The 22,656-nt window shown below is 41.8% G+C and overlaps 1 protein-coding gene across 3 annotated transcripts in view; it reads right to left on the reverse strand.

The window, feature by feature from the left end:
• Positions 1 to 584: 584 nt before the first annotated feature.
• Positions 585 to 22,656, reverse strand: part of GATB (glutamyl-tRNA amidotransferase subunit B) — a 42,111-nt gene continuing 20,039 nt past the window's right edge. For 2 of the 3 annotated variants that reach the window (XM_086747441.1, XM_086747442.1), the window contains exons 6-13: positions 20,614 to 20,727; positions 19,450 to 19,534; positions 19,036 to 19,080; positions 16,807 to 16,996; positions 9,780 to 9,913; positions 9,285 to 9,363; positions 3,631 to 3,765; positions 585 to 1,061 (exon numbers count right to left, since the gene is read on the reverse strand). In XM_086747441.1, the coding sequence (XP_086603567.1) occupies positions 933 to 1,061; positions 3,631 to 3,765; positions 9,285 to 9,363; positions 9,780 to 9,913; positions 16,807 to 16,996; positions 19,036 to 19,080; positions 19,450 to 19,534; positions 20,614 to 20,727 (911 nt within the window). In that variant the 3' untranslated portion in view covers positions 585 to 932. The remainder of the gene's footprint in view (positions 1,062 to 3,630; positions 3,766 to 9,284; positions 9,364 to 9,779; positions 9,914 to 16,806; positions 16,997 to 19,035; positions 19,081 to 19,449; positions 19,535 to 20,613; positions 20,728 to 22,656) is intronic. The other variant, XM_086747443.1, reaches the window with a different exon arrangement.

The following is a 22,656-nucleotide window of genomic DNA, read 5'->3' on the forward strand; positions in this document are numbered from 1 at the left end:
CGTTTGTAACACAGGGTCAAGTTCTCAGCAGCAGAGAAAAAAAACCAAAATGGAGCAAATGGTTCCTTTACTGAGCTACTGTGTAGCAAAAAGGCCCTGCTTGTTGCTCTGTAGGTTGTGCAGGGCTGGCAGAAGCAGGGCACAGGCCAAACTGGGCTGTGAAGCTCAGAAGGGCTCAGGCATGCAGCCGATGGCTGACAGGCACTCCTCCACAACTGAAAGAGCTGCGAGTAGGCCAAGCAGATGTTTGGGCATGTAACAAGAAGGCGAGCAAACAATTTGACACTCATCCTTAGATGTAGGCACTGAGATCTGTGTGTGGCACTAGCCTCAGGCACGCACTTAAGCAGCTAGCGACTTCATCCTTTCCCCATCTTTCAAAAACCAAGAATGACAGCAGTGGATCTTTATTCCCTCCTGCTGGGCATGGAAGCACACACGGTCATCTTAATTACTGCCAGGTGTTTTAATCACTGTTACTAGTGTGCTCACACTAATTTACAATGAGTTATTACGATGCACCACCAGACTTTGCATTCAAGACCTGTGAATTTTTCTTCTCACAAAAACGCAGCCAGAAGAGCTGAGTTTGCACTCGCTTTATTACAAAACTAACCAATACAGCTCCAGCTCTCCGCATACTCACAGATGCTCCTGGGAACGTGTTTCCCATGGGTGCATGGAAATCACATTTCAGAGCGCCACACTGAAGTGAGGGAGATGCAAATGACTGTATCATCTCCTGCTGTTCTTCTGCTCATCTGCCTTTGGCTGATGCATCCGGGGAAGGCCAGGCTGTAACGCTGCTTGGAGTACAACCAACAATCCTGACGATACACGAGGAAGCACCAAAGTTCATTTGCAGTGAACCAGACAGAATGAAGCACATGTCGTTTTTCTGTAGACACTTGTATGTTTTTTTCCTGTTGTAGCTACTCTGACAGCTTCTTCTCTAACAATTGCTTCACCAGAACAGGATTGGATCGTCCTTGTGTTTTTCTTTGTACCAGGCCAATTAATTTATTTAGAACTTTCAGATTTCCTGCCTTTATGGCCATAACCTTTAAAGAAAACAAACAAACACAACAGACACCACTGTTAGAGTAAACCTGGACATTTTCACTCATTCACAGCCACGGTATGAATATTTTTCACCTTTTGGACCATTGTGGTAGAATGCTATATTTTGGGCTAAGATGTTATTTTTAAAAACTGCCTTCAGCTTTGCAATAAGCTCCTGCTCTGTTCCCAAGCGACAACAGCAAGTCCCTACAGCAGCAGGGCCTTAAAACTAATGGCAAGATCTCCTCTTATTGAAAAAGTCAGAAAACTTATTTGGATTTTAACAGTGGCTGCAACTCAAACAGTGACTTCCTAGAAAAGAGCCAGAAAAATGAGATGGACTTTTCTTGCTAATAGGCTCTACCTTTTTACTCCATATAGTGTTCAGTTCTAACAAGTAATTTGCACTGCATCACAATCTGTTTGATAATATTTGTGAGGTCCTTCAAGCACAGATGTAGGTGGTTTTCTAACAGCATGTTATTGCCTTTAGGCAAGGAATCTTTTGCAACATAGCAATTAATTAAATGTGCAGAAATATGACCTCCTATCAGACAGCTACTGTTTGATGCACAATCACCTGCCAAATAGCAAGGGCCATATTTAAAAGCTAAGTCAAGACACTGAAAAAAAAAAGCATTGGAAATTTCACTTTCAGGCATTTCTAAAGGAGCTGCTGCTGCTGAAAGCCAAGCGTCTGGCCTTCACGTTGTTTGTGTGGCAGGGAAGACATTCTCTACATTGTCAGAGTTGCTGGGCAAAACACGATAGCTTCAATTAAACAGGACGTCATATTTACAGATACTAAGGGAAGGACTGCTAACATATGAACCACCAGCCGTGCCAATACCAAGCACAAATGCAAATATTGCTACTCATTGTGGTATCTGAATTACTGGCAGGCTAAAATCTTCTCTGTAATGCTACAACATAGAAAGGACTCACAACTCCTGATCTGCTAGAAATTAGCAGAGAGCAGTACAGTACTGCATTTTTATCAAGTGCTCAGTGTTGGCTTGAGCAACCGTGTGTAAGCCAGTTCATTTTAAATGAAGTTACTATCAAAAAACAGGGCTTTTTTTTTTTTTTTCCCGTCAAGTACTCAGTTAACTATTTTGTATGGTAGGCCCTTGCAGCAATTTAAAGCAGTGAATTACACGCCTTCCAAGGCAGCTTTTGCCTTAGAAGAAGATCATCTGGAAAAAGTAGGGAAGTGAGGCCGTTCTACTGCATTTGGCTTGACTAAAACAGTGGAAAACAAGAGAGGAATTACATTCTCAGAGAAAGCATTATTATTGAAATGGGAGTGTAGTTATGGACCTTTGGCTTCCGCACTTCCCAATCAGTTCTAATGTTCTTTCTATCCACACTTGTGCTTCCGTACCAGTCTGAAAATACAGCAGCACTTTTATCAGCCTCTGCAAATGAGTCAGTCTGATGGAGGTCAGGCTGACTTACTGCAAGCTCATTTTCTTTATCAAAAGTTCTCACAGAGCTGTTAGCATCTCCCAATGAGATCTGGGGTGGGTGGTATTGTTCTCAAAGGATCTTAATGTTTTTTTCCAAATGGCAAATGTATCTAGACAATGTTTATATTAGAAGTAAGCTATTCACTTCTGCTCTCACATTTTTGCTCCAGCAAACATATAAGCACTTGTTTTCATTTTGCTTTTTATAAAGCAGATTTTGGACTCTGTCAAGATCCCTTCCCACTCCTCCCCTTCATAATCAGCAAGGCTTTTTTCCCCTTTTTCCCAGCTCAGACCTTGTTAGACAGATGAGCCACGCAGGCTGCTGCGTGTCCTCCCAAGGAGATGGGGAAGAGCCAAAACCCCATCTTTCCTACTGCAGCATCGGTGCTGCTGCCACAGCCCAGCAGCAGAACAGCAGAGCAGGCAGCAGCTCTGGAGCCATGGATGCTGCTGCCACAGGGGTGCGGCTCCTCCCTACCCCATGGCCACTCTCAGGCAGGAGAGCCAGCTAGACTCCTCTCTTTGGCAGCAGAGGGAGACAGGGACATGGTGCAGAGACAGATACAAGTAAATTTTTGCCTTGCCAGCCTCTGATACAGCCTCTAATTCCATAACTAATGTATGCCTTGCTGGCAAGTAACTTCAATCTCCAGCTTCAGAACAGTTTAACAGTTGTGCCCTAATACTACAACAGATGAGATATAGATAAAAATCAGAGTTACGTGGCTGGATGGCTGGGTGGCCAGGTCAGGTTAATGACACTAGAGCTGGAGAGGGACAGAGCTCCATAGTTTTGCTTTCCTGCATTAAATTTTTATGGCCTCTCAGAATGACTTAGCACATTAGCCAGACTGGTAATTTCTTCTGCTGATCATTTTGTGTATGCTTCAATTTCCAAAAAAAACCCCCCCACCACTTAGTAAAATAAGAAAGGAGAAGAAAAGCCTGATAATATCTGAGCAGTAGCTTTAATGCTTCTATACTGGCTCTAGAGCTCAAATGCCAATCAAAAGGGGAAAAAAAAGGCCATTTTAACCCCCTTTTTAGTGCCACAGACTGCCATAATTCACAAGCTTCCCAACACCATCATAATCACCTCATTTTCTTGTCCATCAATCACCGCCTGGCAGATCTGTTCAAGCTCTTTTTGATCGTGTATCAGTTCAAGTTTCTTTTCTTTAACTATTTCAAGAGGAGTCTTCCCTTCTCCCTTCCACAATTCTCCAAGCACCTGAAAATCACAATGAGTAGCAAAGGTCAGTGCCTTGACACATCAATATGTTGTTTACATGCAGTATTTCAGAAGTCAGATTTTAGTTAAAGCAAGAGCAGATTGCCTAAATGTGAACAAACCCAAGATTTAATCCTGTGCCTCACTGAAAGAGCTCTTGTACCCTCCCTCTTCTTCTGCATCCTGAAATAAGACAAAGCATTTTTACTCGCTGCATGAGTGCGGGTCAACGGTTCGCTACCGGAGCTCTGCAGCCTACCGCAGTACCGGAGCTGCCGGCTACTACGGGTGATGGTAGCTCTTGAAAGATGTTTGCTTCGCACAGCCCCTGTGTACCTCGCTGCACTGAGCCACTGCTCCCTCGCTAGCAGAGGGGGGCACCACGGCAGAGACTGGCACTGAGTGCAAGGCTGCTCCGCAGGCAGCACTCGTGCTCGTCTCACATTCTTCACAGGAACTGCCTGAGAGCAGTAAGAAAATGCATTTCCGTGAGCAATGTCTCTGCCTGGGAACTGACAATTAGCTGACTATTGTACCAAGTCCGATGCCAGGTAACTCATCCCATTACCACTCCTCATCAGCAGGCTGTAATGAGGCTACGTATGACAAAGCAGAAGAAAAATAGCACCAAGCAGAATGAAGGCAGCAGTTCCAGCCCACCTATGCATCACCTCTGAGTACTGGGATGCTGGGCGAACCCAGGCCTCCAGAAAAATCTCCTGTTAACACCAGTGGGTTTTCCTGTGCTGTAGCAGGGCTATCGCCCTGGAATAAACTTGAGAGAAGAGAACATTTATAAAAAACCAATTTCCTTGGGCAGTCGTTTTCTGTATTCCCTTTGCTCTTATTTCAGAGCTGTGGGAGGAGAAAAAGAAAACCCTTATTAAAACAGCTGCTTGTGCTTCACCCTGAGCTGAAGATGTAATTGTATGTTTGGGCCACTGCTGTGTACCAATATGGAAACATAGGTCACATCAAAATTTCAGCATTAAATACTGATTGTAGGATGATGAAGAGGCTGGGATGGGGAAATGAGAAGGGGCATTCAAACTGCATGTTAAATAATTAGCAGGGCAGCAAGACAACTTCAGAAAAATGAAGCACGTGGGATGGTATCTTAACTACCCCAGCAATTTTCTTCAGCATGAAGAATTTTCTGGTACAAAAGACCTTCAGTTCAACAATTTTGTAGCCACAACAGGTATTTAAGAACCGTGTGCTGACACAATTCCTGCAAGAGGAGATTTGTTTGCCAGCAGTACCCCGAAGCTTTTAATGGGATCTTATCACTCTGCTGGAGACCTTGAGAGAGGGTAATGGCACGCAGCTGTATTGTGGCAGCTACATCTTGTCTTTTCCCTGTAAGAGGGTTAAAGGCAGATCACAATATTAACGTTACTGATAAGCAGCCAGAGTTACAACTGCTATAAGCAAAGCTCACAGCTGTTTATATCTAAATAAATCAGAGCAGTATATGATGTCTTCTACAAGATCTTCCTTCTACTGCAGTACTTAACAATCATCGTGCCAGTGCTACCTGGAATACTTCTAGAAACAAATGCATCCAACAGAGATTCAACCTGTCTGCAGCTGCTTGCCTTTTTTTTTTTTTGCTGCACTTCATTGCTACCCCAAGCAGCCCCCACCTGCTCCTCCCCCGAGGGCCCAGGCAGGAAACTTTCTGTCCTGGAGGCCTCCAAAGGCACGAGGACAGTGCATCACCCCTCAGAAGGAGCTCAGTCCTCTTGGCACAGCGCAGCCCATAGCAAAACACCCTGAAGAGTTTGAAGCGCTGCACAAATCAAGGGCTGGACAATGAATAAGCCGTATCACTCTCCTGGAAAAAGGCAGATGTGATTTTTAGGACTGGTATGTATTCAAGCAGAATGCCATGAGCTGCAGGAGGGGAAAAATCTGCAACAAACAAAATCTTAGCAGCCGACCATGGCAGAGTTACCCTGGAGCAATTCATACATCTGGCTGACTTAGATCAGGGGCAGGACAGCTTGACAGTCAGAGATCCAGCTCTGATTTCCTGCTATTCCTATGCCAAACACCTCCTGGCACTGAGAAAAGCTTGCCCATTAGAAACCTTGAAGGCACCAGATTTTCCCTGGGACATCTGCATCATGTGTACTTTTCAATTTGGTAGCAGGCATCTCCACTTAGCTAGTAGAGCAACAATGTTATCAAGGCCCTTGCTTGTTTACAGGTACATAGGAAAGCAGAAAGAGATGTGGCCAAGACCTGTCAAAGATGTACTTTTAAAAACGTGTTTCTCCACTTGGCAAGGAGTACAAATCTAAAGAAAGCAGTTTAAAAAATGATTTCAACTCATTTACACAAACTGCCTGCACCAGAACAGGAGGATCAAATTATGACGCCTCCAGAGCCAGAACGAGAATCTCAGGCCTCATTTCCATTACTGAAATCTCAGTAGTTTCTACTATTGATTCTTGCCTGAGCGCGATTAGATTTTAATGATGTTCTGCTGTCTCTGCCTTCACAGGCATAGCAGCAAACCATTGGTCAAGATGAATTAATCAGGACTTACACGTCTGGCTGCCACGGGCATCATATCAAACATTTTTTGCAACTGCTGAATGTGCCAGCTGACTGCTGTGCCTGAGAACGCTCCAACTGGAAACTCTATCTGCAGTGATCTGCTGCCAAGGGTGGGAGGGAAGCAGCAGGCAGTACCACTCGAGTCAGTCCTGCGGGCATCTCTCCTTTCCAGAGATGGAAGCCTCGACGTCTGGCAGTTGTCCCTCAGCCTCTGACAAAAGTGAGGGGCAGGCTGGGTCCAGTTCTCCAGATGGTATAGTCATAATTGTCAAAGCAGATGGTTCTGTTTAGGTTTATGTACCATACTCATGTCCCCGCTATCTACTTTAAAGTATGGGTGCCAAGTGGGTCTCTTGAAGTTTTTCCTATGTGGGTGACCTGTGCAACTGTAGAAACAAACAAGACCTGGGGTCTGCTCTGCTCTGGACTCTGCTACAGATCCCCGATGAAGGCATGACAAGGGTGTCCACGCAGAGTTGCTCCAGCATGGCTCTCAGCAGCAGGGGCAAGCTTCTCCTTCCCTGACCCGGGAACCAGCCTCCTCCCACAACGCCATAACTCAAAGACAGGCCCCTTACACCACAGATGTACTCACTGCCAGCCCTGCGAACGAGGACCACAGCCCCACCTTGGGCATACTCTCCATCAGACTGCTTTCGGCCCTGGGTGAGCAGCACCGCTACCTCCCACTGTGGCCTTCAAAACGGTGCCAGTGGGGTGGGCCACAGCACCTGCCTGCGCAGGTCCCCTGCTCCAGGACACGCACACCCCATAGCCCGGCGCACCACCAGAGCTGGAAGCTGCTCCCCCTTTGCAAAGGCAGGCCAGTCTGAAACCGCTTCAGAGACCTCTGGAGTAGGACGCTGTATTTGATGGCAAGTTGGGAGTCAGCTCTGTAATTACCTAAGTGGTAATTATGTAAGCACACAGTGCCCTTTCCCTGGCATATGCATCCTACCATACAACGTTCTGTGTCCATAATCAGCGCTCACAGCTTTTATCTGTCTGTGTTTCAGTGCCTTATACAGCAGAGACCGAACACAAAACCTCTTAAAAAATTTAAACTGTTAAGAGCTTCCTGCAGCAAGCATGTATGTGCATGCATGTCTGCACACTCGCCCCATCGAACCCTTCCATCCTTTCTCGTTGGATCTGTCTCTCCCACTGCAGTTCACTCTCTCCCACCCCAAGTGCTGCAATTCATCTGCTGTTGTGTATATATAGCCCCTTCTGCCCTCGGGCAATCCACTATCTCTGCCTACTGCTGAGAATTGTTATAAACATTTGTTATTCTTCCGACATCTAGGCAACCAAAATACTTTTCTAAATGTGGCAAGGTTTCTGCGGTTTGATAGCATCACTCAGTGATGGCAAACAGTACTGTTATTTTTCTGTGTCCAATTTCAGAACACTGAGGACAACATGCACATTACAAGGAGCTGGTAATTAAACAAGAAAAGGATCTCTGAAATTCTTGACATTTCATAACCCCTCAGAAGTGCTGGCACACAAATATATCACAAGGCAAAAAATTCCTGTAGAAGAGCTTTACTATCCTGTCGCTACCTCCACAAGGAAGCCAAGAGTTAAGGCTGGAGTTCTGAAGCTTCCCTTTCAAATGCAGACACCAAACCATGGGTGTGCCATAACCCGCAGGCACAGAACTGCTCTGCATTCCAATGCTTTTCCTATTAATACTTTATCTCCTTTTTGAAGCTTTTACTCTCCCAATCCAAAATTTCCAAATGCATATGCCTGAAGTCAGGCACTTAAAGCCTTATTTACAATGCCTGTCATACGCAGCTGGCTATTCAGGGAAGCAGACCAACAACAAGACCAACTTAATTAAGAACCACAAGGACCTCCAAAAAAAACTCTGAAAAAACCTCCACACCAGGAAGTTTAACTGCCTCCAAGAAGGGTAAAGAGCCACATTTGCAACAGGTACACTTGCTTTACAATCATGCAAAAAATACACTGATCTCAATACCATTCCAAAGTTTACTTGACCTAAATCAGAGCGTGCTAGAAAGATGGAAGCATGCCCTGTGTATTTCAGAGTGTTAAAAGCTTGAACGCAGACAAGGCAAGTGAAGTATCTTAACAGTTTCACTGATGACCATCTGAGAAGAAACAGTCATCTAATGTACTTACCTAGAGAATACTAACTAATCAGAAAAGACAATGCATTCCACATAAACGAGCCTGCAATAATTGGAGGCAAATGACAGATTATTCCCTATTACAAAAAATCTCCAAATTTCATCTACAGACACAGAGTAGTCACTGTACCCATCATAAGCAGTTCACAATTTTAGACGCAAATCATCAAGGGCTGATTTTTCAGATTGTCCTAAGCAAGAAGAGGGGAAAACTAGCTTTACCACGAGTACTTGCTTGGGAGGTCCATGACGGCACTTGCTCAAAGAAGCAAGTAAGACCAGACCTCTCCACTTTTGACTCGGGGGTACACCAAAGCAGAACTCTTTTTGTGACTACCCTCAGGTGAGTTATATCCTTTTCCACAAGCTAATGCTTGAGAACATAGACCTTACTGCCCCTTAGTACCTAGTAGCCGGTACTCAGCTTAACTGCAAGTCATGTTTCAGCTCCCACTGACCTTTCACTCAGGTCTGACTCGAACTGTGAAACTGAGATCTAGTGACCAGTCTGTTCAGAAGCAGAATTTATTTAATTGACTTCAGTTCACACTGCTTAAATCTACTATTTGGCCTGTACCCCCTTCTAACACTGAATATGCAGATGTATGTGTAAGATTATATATATAAGGCGTTTTCATCTAATGTATGTATACAGTCGATACAAAATTTATCCTTCATCAACACTCTAAATAAAGCAACTGATGTTCTGGTACACACTGATTATAAAATTGCTACATGAATGGAGTAAGCAACCACAGATTTAAAGTACAGTAAAATGAAAAAAGTACTAACCTGCTTTGCTGCTGTAGGAGAAATTTCTTTTTTTTCTAGAAGGTTCAGAAGGTCAGCCAGGAGAAAAGAACTGACTGGGCTAGGGAAAAAGGAGGCAAAAGTTTACGTCAAAAAATAAAGTGAAGTAATGTATCTAGGCTACTGTTGCTTGCCTCAAGATCACACAGTTTAGCATGACAAGCTACTATTTTTCCCCCATGATACACTATATTCTACTTTGGTATTGATTGTCTGATTATGCCTTACCATTGTCATATTCCAAAGAAGGAAAATTCTGATTACGAGTCTTAACTACATGGCCCTCTTCTCTGCAAGGTATCTGGTTAACTTCACTCAGCATGACCATGTCAAGGCCTACGTAGTACTGCCTAGTGTAACAAACTTCCCAGATAACAACTAAAGCAGAAGCGAGGAACAGAGGGACACGATACTATTCATGGTGCATCAGAAAAGGATCACTTTTATTTCACCACCGTAGTAATCAAGAAGCCTGACCTTTCCTTTACTGTTAGGGAATGTTGTTTCAAATAACTGAGCAGGTCGTTGAGAATCCAGCCGATCACTTTCTTTGGCTTCATCTGGGTCTGTTTTACCACATTTTCAAAGAATTCTGATAATCCATCTTCATTCTGTTTAAGAAAAGTTAAACGCATCAAAAAGATATCAGAGTGCAAACATCATTAATTAAACAATTACATATGGAGTATAAATACTCAATCCTAAAGTAAACTTGGTTTTGTGAATTCATTGTAAAGTCACAAGACTTTGTAGTAATTTTATGAATATAACAGCAAAGAAACTATGTTACGTCTAGAACAGGTACCTACAGCTTATCTGCCAGCCTATTTCAATGGAACTTCCCATAAATGAGCGATCTTTTTTTCTTAACTCCTCTGTTAAACTGAGCATTTGGGGAGAAGCTTTCTTATCTCCTCACGTGTTTCAAATATGTGTAACGCTAGAGAATGTAATGCTGCCATCTAACAGGCTGTCATGCTAGCTTTTACCACAAAGAGATTTTTCTTGAAATTGTGTACAGATAGTTCACTCTTGATCTTGCAATGACTTCCATTTATTTTGGATTGAAGCAGTAAGTTTAGCTTGCATTCACTCTCCAATGATATGGAAAGGTCATACTGTAAGAAGCAGGGGTTTATTGTTCTAGTTTTTTTTCAGAGAAGCTATGTAAGCTTTTCCACAGCACCCTAAATGCTCAGAAGGTATGACAGTAGCAGATTCAATTTATAGCCTAAGTGAAATCTGAGATTGTTTTTAGAAGAACAGATACTGCACAGTCTGTTGAATGCTGTGCTGTTTGTCATCAAGGCATTGATGGATCTTTAACTGTAGCACAGAACCCATTAGGTCTGCTGAAGGCTGAAGAGATATTAAGTGGCAGCTCCTACCTTTTCAAGAAGGAATCCAAATCCAGTGTGCCACCGGACTTCTGCAGTGTGTGGCATAAATGTGTGTGGAGGACAAGCCAGCTCTCAGAAGCTGTGAGAGGTAATAGTTTGGAGACAGCCAAGGAGCTATTCTAAGTATACTGTTATCACAATAAAAACATCTCCCAAGCACATACTGACTGCAGCCAGATCTCTGAACAGCTCTGAGCAAAAAAGAATGGAGGTAAACACTGACCCAAAGCCTGACTTTTCCACTCAAACACATCCCATCAAAAGAGTCTCATTTGCCCTTGTTTTTAGAGGCAATTTATCACCACAGCAATACAGAATTTTAGACTTTCCTCCTCAAAACTTTCACAACACAAACTTCCAAGAGCTCCAGATACCACATTTTTAATTGGTAGTGATGTGTGGCTTTTGAGAAGACTGCAGATTACTGCTCTCTGTTCTGTGAAACAGAAAAAATGTACTTAGATTAACGTCACACCGTAAAACTGGTGTGACAAAAATCTGACCCATCCCCTTTACCTTGAGACCGTGAACAAGAAAACAAGTTCTCAGCCTAGGAAAGCCACTGAGGTCTTTCGTGAACCAAGGTAAACCTTGGAACTCCCCCTAGTTATCTATCCAGAACACACAGTCATAATTCCCTTCTTTTCCAGTGTTTTCACAAATTTAACCAGCAGTTACTTTGTAATAAACAATGTAAAATCTAAGGCTAAGTAGACTAGAGGAACAAATTTGGCTTAAAAAAAACAGTAAAGGAATTACGTGATTACCAAAGTACAGTAAACTTTATTAAAAACTGCATGTGTGCTAAATGGAATTACTAAAATGATGCATTACTAAATACTGTACTCTTTCTAATTCACCTCAGGATTCATTAGCACAAACAAACACTGATTATTTAAACAGCGGGTTCCCTTCCACAAAAACACCTGTCCAATTTCGGTAGGAAAAAGTGAGGAGGTATAAATGCTGGTTTCTTTACATATGCTGCAGAAGGTTTTACAAACACTCTGGGCAGAGTAGGTCTAGCTACAACATTACGCACAGGAAAACAATGTCTGCGGATGCCACATGTCTGAATGCAGGCAACACAACTCAGACGCAGCATGTCCAACACTTTCATCGCGGACAGGCTAAAGAGTGTGTATCTAACAGTGGGCACATTCTGATTTCTCGATACCAACAGCCTGGCTGGAGCTACAGCTCTGACCCTGCTGCCAGACCTTTGAAAAACTAAGGACAAACATAACCATTCACATTTTAATCAGATGATTTTCAGGCAGCAAAAGGAGAAAAGCCCAGGAATACTCAGACAGACAGACTTACGTATGCTACCACGTACTGGGCCCCCTACTCACTGCTTGTCCACACAAAATCAGACAGATTCCCAAAAAATTCCTTTGCATTTCATTTATGGCTTTTTTAAGTGGCTGTCATTTTCTGTAGCCAAAGAGTAAGAAAACTCAGCAATGCTAGACTGAAATAAATACAGCAGAATGACAAAACATCAGAATGAATGACAGAAATGAGACATTTTCCTTATTTTCTGGCCATATTAGAAAAACGCAGGCACAACTTGACTAGCTTCAGTTTCTGGATACTGTACTACTTGAACTTGACTATAATTTGTTCTGCATTTTAGTAAACTTTCTTCCTCCCAAATTGACTTCAACTACCAACACACACACATAACTGTCCTTTGCAATAGATCTGAGCTGAAAATCACTGCACACTCTAATGTGCTGGTCTACAGGAATGCTGACTGTTCTCCATTAATTCTGAATAATGTATTTTAATCTTCACAGAAGAAAAGCCAGAAATTTGGAACTGCAGCACTGAGTTTGTGATCCAGGCCCACTCAGTGCTCCCATTACACACCAAATATGCTGTAAGTTATTCATTGGAGTCTCACTGGCATGAAATCTGACATACTGATATTTCAACCAGATGCAAAATTCTTTCTTAAACACAGTTTAAAATAATCATTTAATAATACTGAGATGTAAAAAAAACTAGTGGAAGAGTGATGCCAGATGTTTTTTCAGCAAGTTTTAAAAAATATATTATTTTATAAAATACCATGTGTACAATCTTTAGGGACATTAGGTCCATAATGCCAACTTACGCTTTTAAAGATCAATAATGTTTCCCAAGAACTGAAGAAGAAAACTACATCAGCGATCAGAAATAAAATGCCATTTTTTTGCTTTCTTATTCCTATATTCACCATCACAGTTCTCACAATAACCAACTGTGAGGTAACAACTGCCGCAAAAATGTACAAGATTGTCAGGGAAAAAAAAAAACCAGAAAAATCAAGCCTATTAAAGCAGAAAAGCAGAGCAGTCAAAGAAAGCTCTACTTTTTCCTACAGCTTCTTACAAAATTATTGAAGTTCTAAAAATAAGCATGAAGTCATCTGTACACCAACATGTAGTATGAAGATGGTATGTCATAAACAAAACGGTCAAAACAACCTTCTACAGCATCCCACTTTTGACTATACGAAGGACTCACCAACATAATTGTTCCACCAAAGCAATAAGCCAAAGCCCAAGTGGAACTGCCACTTTTATCTGAGTAAGCAGGGGAACAGTAAATGTGCAGGAAGTCTTAGAATTCAGATGAGAAAGGATGCAGTCAGCCTGTTTTTTCTAAAGCTGTACTGTGACAATTGATCTATTTTTCGGTTGGACCTTCCCGGACGTCAGCATGTTTTTTGAAAACAGAACGTCACATTAATGTCTATGCAAATACATCTTATTTTTTGACTCAACAGGAAGCAAAACAAAAATACTGTAATACCATAACTGGCAAAGTTGTCAGAAATCCTTCTTGACTGAAGTATTTGCCAGTCTACCTGTTTACACAGAGAAGTAGAAATTGCATGTAGAAATTGAGTATGCAAATACCATGGAGTCTATGTGGCTCAAAGAATTGTATGCTTATGAATAAGAAGGGTTCTACATGAAGAAAATAAGAAACTTCATTTATTTTTGCAATTTATATAAAACTGTCAAAAACATAGCACTTTACACTTAAGAAATTTCAGATATAAAGACATTAATAGGTAAAGCTCTCCTTCCATCTCAGTACATCTTACAATTGGACAAAGCAGTAGTTTCATATTCTCAGTACTGCAGTATGTACAGGCAGTTATCGTATACGAGAACAAAGCTCACGAAGCAAGCTTGGAAACAAACTTGCCTGCTGAAGTATGGTATTGTTTTATTACAACTTTTGCGCATAATGTTTTCTCTAACAAGTAGGCGCAGAACAGAGATTTTGCATTGTGGAGTCATCCCTCTACGACTGCCATTTATTTAATGAGCACTCCTGGGTGCTCTAACCTGAAAGAATGCTCATTAGATTTGTGCATCTGGCCCCATCAGCAATCTTCTGCAACTTCTGATGGAAGCTTAACATGGCAATGGACATACTGTTTTCAGCTGAATTAAGGTTAACTGGTCTCCCAGTGAACAGGCAAGCAACTTTTACAGAGAGTATACATGCTGACATTCTAATGTACAATAAAAGAAGATACGCGATGAAGAAGACGTTCACTTCATGCATTCAAATAGATGCATTATCTTATTACAAAATGAATCCCAAATTTCAGCTTGGAGCTCATTAATTGCCTTCTATGTTGCAAAAAGGAAAAAAGTGAAAAAGCAAAAGCAATAGTAGATTTTGGAGAACAGGTGGAAAGAAAGTTGATGAGGCAAATATATAAGGCTAGCTGATAGAGATGACAGAAACCACACAGCAGAAGCCATCAATACCAGCAAAACTGAAATTGCAAGAAGTGGGTTGATGCCAACCAAATGAAAGGAGTGGGTGTACTGGGTCTGGCTGGGATGGAGTTTATTTTCTTAAGAGCAGCCCATAGGGTGCCGTGTTTTGGATCTGTGACTAAAGCAGTTCTGACAACACAATGGTGTTTTGGCTGCTGCTAAGTAGTACTTTCTCTTTTTCCCACTCAGTCCCCCACAGCAAGTAGGTCAAGGGTGGGCATGAAGTTAGGCTGGGGGGACAACCTGGACAGCTAACCCAAATTGACCAAGGGTATATTCCATGCCATATAATGCCCTGCTCAACAAGGACAACTGAAGAAAGGAGATTTTTGGGAGACGAAGTCATTGTCACTGGTGAGAGACTGGCTGCACATCAGTCTACTTGTGATTGCATTTGCATCACTTTTGGGTGTCTTTATCTCAAACCATGAATCATCTCGCTTTTGCTCTTCCTATTCTCTTCCCTGTCCCACTGGTAGGGGAAATGAGCAAGCAGTTGTGGTGCTTAGCAGCTGGCCAGGCTCAATCCATCACAGAGGGCGAGAAAAAGGAAAAAAAAAAAAAGTAAGAAAAAAAGGTTCAGGACCCATTTCAGTTTATTTTAATATGTGAGAAATACGTTGATGTGAAAAAATGCATGCATAGACAGGAATACTGACTGCAAAATCACATTCTGGAGCTTACACAATGAAATAGAAAGGTAAGAACTACTGACACCTCTCGATGCTATCACTGCAGCACCCACAACTCAAACTTTGTTGAGACTTATGACTCACCTGCCCACCAAACAGTAAAAGATCTGCAACTCAATAAAATGGCACACCACCACAAAAGCAGCTTTCTTCAGAAAAAAAGAACCATTTTTTTCCTGTAGAATCAGCTTGTGTACAAGTGTATTAAAATTACAGACACACAAAGGAGGGAGTCCAGAGGAGGGCCATGAAGATGATCAGAGGGCTGAAGCATCTCTTCTACGAGGACAGGCTGAGAGAACTGGGGCTGTTCAGCCTGGAGAAGAGAAGGCTCCTGGGAGACCTTATAGCGGCCTTCCAGTACGTGAAGGGGGCCTACAGGAAAGATGGGGAGAAACTCTTCAGCAGGGCCTGTTGTGACAGGACGAGGGGTAATGGTTTTAGATTCAGATTAGATATTAGGAAAAGTTTTTTACAGTGAGGGTGGTAGAACACTGGAACAGGTGGCCCAGAGAGGTGGTGGATGCCCCATCCCTGGAAACATTCAGGGCCAGGTTTGATGGGGTTCTGACCAACGTGATCTGGTTGGAGATGTCCCTGCTCCTTGAGGGGGAGTTGGACTAGATGGCCTTTGAAGGTCCCTTCCAACCCAAACCATTCTGTGATTCTATATTAGGTAGCTGAGTTATGTGCACTGCTCTCCCTCCATTTAGAGTCAAAGGAAAGAAACTCCTCCAGAGGACAATTTAAAGTACTTATGGTTCTGCTCTGAATCTTACTCTGAAGAAGTCCTTTTCCTTCTGTCTCCACTAACCACAGAGGTAACCAAAGCAGGACATTGTCCTAGCTTAGCTGGCTATCTGAAATGTCTAATCTTGGGTGGGTATACTAACCCCCATACAGAGTTAGTGGGAAACAGAGACGACACAGTTTGTATTTAAGAAGCTCAAAGACCTTTAGAATAATTTTGGAAGTTGTGAGATTTTGCTGTCACTTCCTTATTTATATCCATACTTGCCACATCCTTTTCTTTTTCATCCCCTCTTCTGGACCTATCCCTCATAAACTGCATTGTGAGGCCAGAGTCGATGTTACACAACCAACTGGGGTATTTACCCAAGCTGTTTTTTTTTTCCAAAATTATGTGGAAGCTACATCAACAGGCACGTGAAGCTGAAAGATTTAAACTTTTGAGTTTTGCTTCTGCAGTCAGGAAAACGTGTGTTAATTTGCTAAATACTGACAATGCCCAGCCTTGTACCAGACCCACAGACGAGAAGAGCAGGCACTCGCTGACAAGGATTTGTCAGCAGGAAGTTGAACATTTGTTGCAGTCAGTCACAGGTGCGTCTATGTGTAGACAGACAAGATCAATATGAAATAATAGTTATCTGAGTGCACCCTGCATGCAAAACGCTTCCAGGTGCACTGTGTATGGTTTCTTTTCCTTGCCATTCTATGTATATTGCTCCAAGGTACACAGTCTGCATTGGACGTATTTCCAACTAAAACACATCTACGAGAAACGACAGCTGGTTAATATGACATTTGTAAATCTTTTCAAAAACCGTGCAACTTCGGAGTTTCTAGGCTTGTTTTAGCACTTGATCAATAGACCTACCAATAAGGTGAAGCTGTGTTCAGGAAGAATCCCATACCGTTCAACAAGCTTTGCTCTCCTCACACGGGGGAGGTCAGGAAGTCTCTCACGAATCCAATCAATATTTACCACTTGCTGATGGTTCATATTAGCTGGCAAAGATTTTGTATCATACAGAATCAATGGAGGAAGGTTTGGCTCTGGCATAAACCTAGCAAAAATGAAGAACAACTCCTTTACAATTATTTTCATTCAGAAGCTAAACAACAGGGAATAAAATTTATACTACAAGTTTATACTTACCTGGAAGTTGCGTTACTATTTCAACTAAACAAAATATTAAAAATTCATTACTTAGTATATCACTGTTAAGTAGTAAGAGACCAGTCCCTGAACTGCTGCAAAGCCTCTATTTTCTTCTGAGTATTTGCCACTGTCAAAGAGTTGATGATAGAAAAGAGGTAATTAAAACACTTTCTGCAACCAAAATAGTAATAAAAAACTCCAATAAAACCAGTAAGAATAGATATGGAAACAACCCACTCGTTTTGGCATCCACCTTTTTTGAATTCAGTTGAGGATCTGGCCAGAATCAGGAGTAGACTGGCAAGGAAAAACCCAGACTAACAGCTGATTGGCAGGAATGATCTGGGTAGGTTGTAACCTTTTCCAGACTAACTTCAAAAATCTTGATGATATCTCACGCTGTGCTAAAAGCAAAGTTACTGTGCTCAGCGGGGTACCACCATAGAACAAAAGGCTTCCTTAAAGAAAAGGCCAATTCAAACCACTCAAATAGATGCAACTGAAAGAGAAACCTCACTCTTACGTGATCAAATGAGGGGTTAAAAAAAATTAGAAAAAAGACATTGGGCATCCTCTAAATCTACTGTAATAATTTCTATTTCAAATCTGCCTAAAAATATATTTTCAATTTAATGTATAATGTGCAGCAGTAAGCTACAAAAACCTGAAAAATACAGTTTAGTACTGATAATAATCTTAGTACTAGTAATAATCTTTCTGGTCTTTATTTGACATATCTTAGACTCATCAGTTTTGCCTAGGTTATAATTGATTTTTTTTTGCATTTGTTTGAATTAGTCTTGTTAAATAAGCCTCACGTCAGCTCCTACGATAATAAGGAATTAATAAACAGATCACTGCCTTTTCTGCTGGATTTCTGCAAACAATAATTTAAAAAGGAGACATAAATTTAAAGTTTGTGGGATGTTTTCAAAATCCTTGCTCTGCCCTAGTAAGATCAGTAGCGGAATATATGTAGATTTAACAGGAACACAGATATGGCAAAGCAAAGAGGCTCTGAAAGTTCTCCTGCAGAACTACAGCTCTCCAGCTGCGAAGTGAACTCTTGGAGTAACGAGAAGACTGTCTCTGGGATGCAAAGCTACAGAACTACTGGGACGATCAGCACTAAGATGGCCCTAAACAGCGGAGAAGGCAGGCATGCAGAGAGCACGAGAAAAGGTGCCCAGAGCAATCAGCAATCCCTGAGCTGCATCATTCTTGCCCATCCCATCCAGACACCACTGCGATTGCCTCCCATGCTAGGCCACTGAGCAGCTGTGTTGCTGCTTTGCAGCATTGCCCTAGCACTTGTTCCCAGCAGCACTGCTTCCCAACAGGACTCAAGCCTTGTCCCGTCACCCTCTGGCTAAATCCTTCTTGGGTGGCTGTTTATGATTTGATGGCTGTCATCTCACGCTGGTGGAAGGCAAGAAGTACTTAGCAAGGTCTTCAGTAGGTCTGTAAAGAGCCTATGAATACTGACAACTTTCAACAGTAGCTAGGGTATTCAAACAGTGTCTATGATCACAGAATTTAAGCATGGAGAGGCAGGGCCTGTTACATGAAAGTAATTTCCCACAGTATTTACTTAAAGTGGGAGTAATGCTTAACTTGGAATATTCTTACATTTTATATCAGGCATTCTTAAGAATACATGCGTACTGGCCACAAAGTAAACCTTCAACTTACCCGCTCTGAGCTAAGCTACTCCAGCTTACTTTTTGGAACAGGTCTCTGGGTCTTAGCAGAGACGAGACACAGTTCTAGATCTGAACTGTTCAGACCAGCACTGATTTTGACGGGTCTCTTCCCCTTCCAGGGGAAAGTAAACTTCCAACACATACTCACTATGCTGACTAACTTCCCATGCTCATTACACTGACAACACCTCAGAAATAAAACAAATTCTCAGCTCTTGAAATATTATTTTTTAAAAAATACCGATAATCTTGTTTTCCTTCTTTGTCTCTCATTGGTACAGTGCACCTAAAATAAAAACAAAACAAGTAAGATGTTGTAAGTGGTACACCGCAGAAATAGTTTTATGGCAAAAACACAAAACAAAAACTTTGCCTCATGAAGATCAGGAGAGCTTCTTAAAGCCGCTTCAAAGAATGTGTATATGTAGGAAGGCAGTCATTTTCACACAGACACTGCTTGATGTAGCACACAATCTGTTGTGAAAAAGCCTCAACTTTAAGAATAAATTACTATCTGTGAGGAGACTCTGCTTGTGAACATTAGCTTTAGAAGACAGAAGTTAAGCAATACTACATTACCTCTCCTGGTCATGTCACTACATATCCCTGGCACTCTAAAGCTGGTATTCCTGACGTTCCTCCAAAATAAACTCACCCAAGCTTGGAATCAAAGGCTCTTGTTTCATTCAGAATTGTTCCTCCATTTTCAAGTTCTTCAATTTGCCTCTGTATTTCGTAGTCTGGCAGAAACAAAAGGAAAAAGAATAAGCTTGTTACACTGCACTATTAGCTTCTGTACACTCCACTATTACATTTTTCATTGCTATGCAATAATGGAATAGTTTGTTATTTTAACCTTAATGAAATAAACAGCAGTAGTTACAGGCAGAATTATCAGTCACTGTGTCTCCGGCACTGTTTCTTTCTTTGCATGTTTTCCTGTTATCTTCTTTCATTCCCTTTAAATAGGAAACATTTTCTCCCAGGCACTGCAGCCAAGCCATATATTCCTAGTGACGTTCCTATCACCCAGTTGAGTTTTCTTTTGCAGATGTAATAATAATCCTTTCATGCTCATACCCAAGCTGCATCTGAACTTCACACATACTACCTGCCATTCTCAGTGGAAAGCAATCATGTACATGAGAAGACACAGCTACTGCTAACATATTTCAGTACTAAACATGCCAGGCATTGAATCACCTGCTTTATTCTTCTTGCAGACAGAGGTTTACTTCTGCAAGAAAACTGCAGAATAACATGGCTTCTATCCCCACAGTACCCATACAAAGATTTATTCTGACAGGGAGAAGCAAGAGCGGGGCTGCTCCACAACCGGGGACAAGCCAGGAACTGAGGGTGACCACAGCACAGGCAGTGCCCTCACTGCCCGGTGCAGTTGCACTGGTCTGAACAGCATGGGCAGAGGCATGTGCTACTAACAGGGTTCACTGACAGTCTCAGTCAAAGTGAGGGGATGAGCTGGTTTCCAGGTTCCATCCAGGGAGTTCAGTCAGAAGCAGGAGGAGGTAAGTCCAGAGACAGGACTAGGAACAAGCCTACAGAACAGGTCCAGGGTCCATTAGGAGACAAGACTAAAAAACGGCACACCTGTGATGTAGCTCCAGCAAAGTCTGAAGGCCCCAGCCTGAGCTTAAACGGAATTTCTGGACCCATGGACAAGGTGCACAGATGGGACACCCAGGTGAAGCTAGTCAGGGCATTTAAGGCCAATTACTGCACTCAGGAGCCTGAAATAGTTCATGTCAGACCACATAAAATACCTACAATCCTCTTGTAACGAAGCACCATCATTTACCTACTGCTTTTGCCAGGAATCGTATGCTATTGATGTTCTTCACTTCAGTTCTCACTCCATAAGGCTCTCCAGGGTGATGGACAGAAACATTGGCATCCACTCTCAGCTGACCCTCTGTAAAAGGAAACTTAATCAACAGAATAGTCTGCCCTGGAAACTAGAGTAAAAATCCTGTCATGCATTAATAAACTGCATGTTATGTGCAGAGCATTAATAGCAGACTTCCATATGTTCAGAAAGGAGTAACAATCATGTCATCATAGCATTCTGTTTGTGATTCCATCTCAAAACTCTGCCTCTAATCATTCAAAATTTTCTGGGAACACTATTTAAAAAAAAAAACAAAACCTACAGCTCATAATTCCTCTCAGAGAAAACTGCATGGTGCAGTGCAGCACAGATCCTCTAAGCCACATAGTAAAAAAAAGCTTCTGATTCATAGCTCTTAAATAAAGGGCAGAATTAGACAAGCAATTTTAAGTGGTGCATTGTGAGCTTCCATTCCTCCAAAAACAGCACAAAAATACCTTTCTGAATTACAATTTGATGGATATATACTATCCTAGCATAGAACACAAGAACTTACAGTTATGTTGAACAGATTTACTAAGGTGTTCTCGGAAATTTACAGCTCAAGGACAAAATGTGAAAACTAGTGGATTTTTTTTCAGTTTGTGAAAAGTAGTGGATTTGTTTTTCAATTCTCTTCCTCTCCTTCAAGAAACTGCAATCTCCCTCTGACCCCAAATTTCCCTGGCTGCCAAAACCTGAAACTGAATACAAAGTTATATATAAAAGCATCTTGCAATTTCAGTCCAAATGGAATATTGTCCTTTGAGATCTTTAATGACTCAACCACAAGTAACTTGGAATTGTATCTTCCTAAGTTTTGTCTCTCTAAAGAGAGACATCCCTTCTGAGAAGAAAAGGCTTGCCACAGCTATTCATCTGGTGGGAATAAGCAAACAGGAGAGGCTGTGCTAAAAAGAAACACCATGTTTCCCATATTGCACAGTGAATACCTGTGAACATTCCTCTTTGGTTTTGTTTTTTGTTTTACGAATTCACATACAGATAAAAAGAAGCAAACACTGTCTAGATACAGTAGCATTATTAAAGACAGCACAAAATAGCTCAGTTAAACCTGTGAAGACATCTACAGCTTCAGAATCCATTCCAGTCAATGGATGGAAATTGTCTAGAGAGGCCTTAGTACACTTTGTAAAAGGAGGCTGGATGATAGCACACTAATTTCCTCTGTCTTCACAGACTCTTGCCAGACATGCAAATGAAGGATAAAGGTGCTGGAATGACCCAATATCCCTTTCAAGACAAGCATTTTGCATGTGCTTCCTCTTTGGGGTGAAATGAGTACTTGTTCCAAAAGAGGAACAGTCTTGTCCTGCCCTTGCTTCATTTTGAGACATGACCTGCTTCTACTTGGATGTAAGTGTCAATGTGACAAGACAATGAAGTTAATCAGGCATAAGTGAAAGGAGAGCCAGGCCCCAAATGTTCTTTAAAAAGCCTTAAGCTCAGCTTCTTTTCCTTTCACTTTGCAATGAAATTCATCTTTTCATCTGTTTGTTGTTAATGAAATAACATCTGATAAAACCGGGCACTTGTCTTCACTGACCACACAAGTATAACAAAGGCAAAATATGAGAATGTAAAGCCCTTATTTGAAATAAAGTAATCATGAGGGAAGCTCCTAAAACCACCACCTTGAAAAAAAAAATCCAAACACTTTTAAAGCCAAGTACACCAGAGGAAAAATATTCCCAACACTGGAATTCTCTTCTAAAGTCAGAAATCTCACTGCGATAAACGGTATCATAGCGCAGTTGCAATGGCAATCTTAGGGCCAAGTTCAGTAGTGATAAGTGATGGTACACACGTATGTTCACGAAGGCCTTTGAAGAAGCATGCAAACCGGCTGCTTGATATTAACAACTGTGCCCCATTGGACATGCATAACACTAGTGTGAGAAAAGATTCAGAGACATATATAATGTCTAGCAATTTTTATTTTCCCCTACATTA

The sequence above is a fragment of the Chlamydotis macqueenii genome, chromosome 4 (genome assembly GCF_036417535.1).
Source record: "Chlamydotis macqueenii isolate bChlMac1 chromosome 4, bChlMac1.mat, whole genome shotgun sequence".
Taxonomy (NCBI): domain Eukaryota; kingdom Metazoa; phylum Chordata; class Aves; order Otidiformes; family Otididae; genus Chlamydotis; species Chlamydotis macqueenii.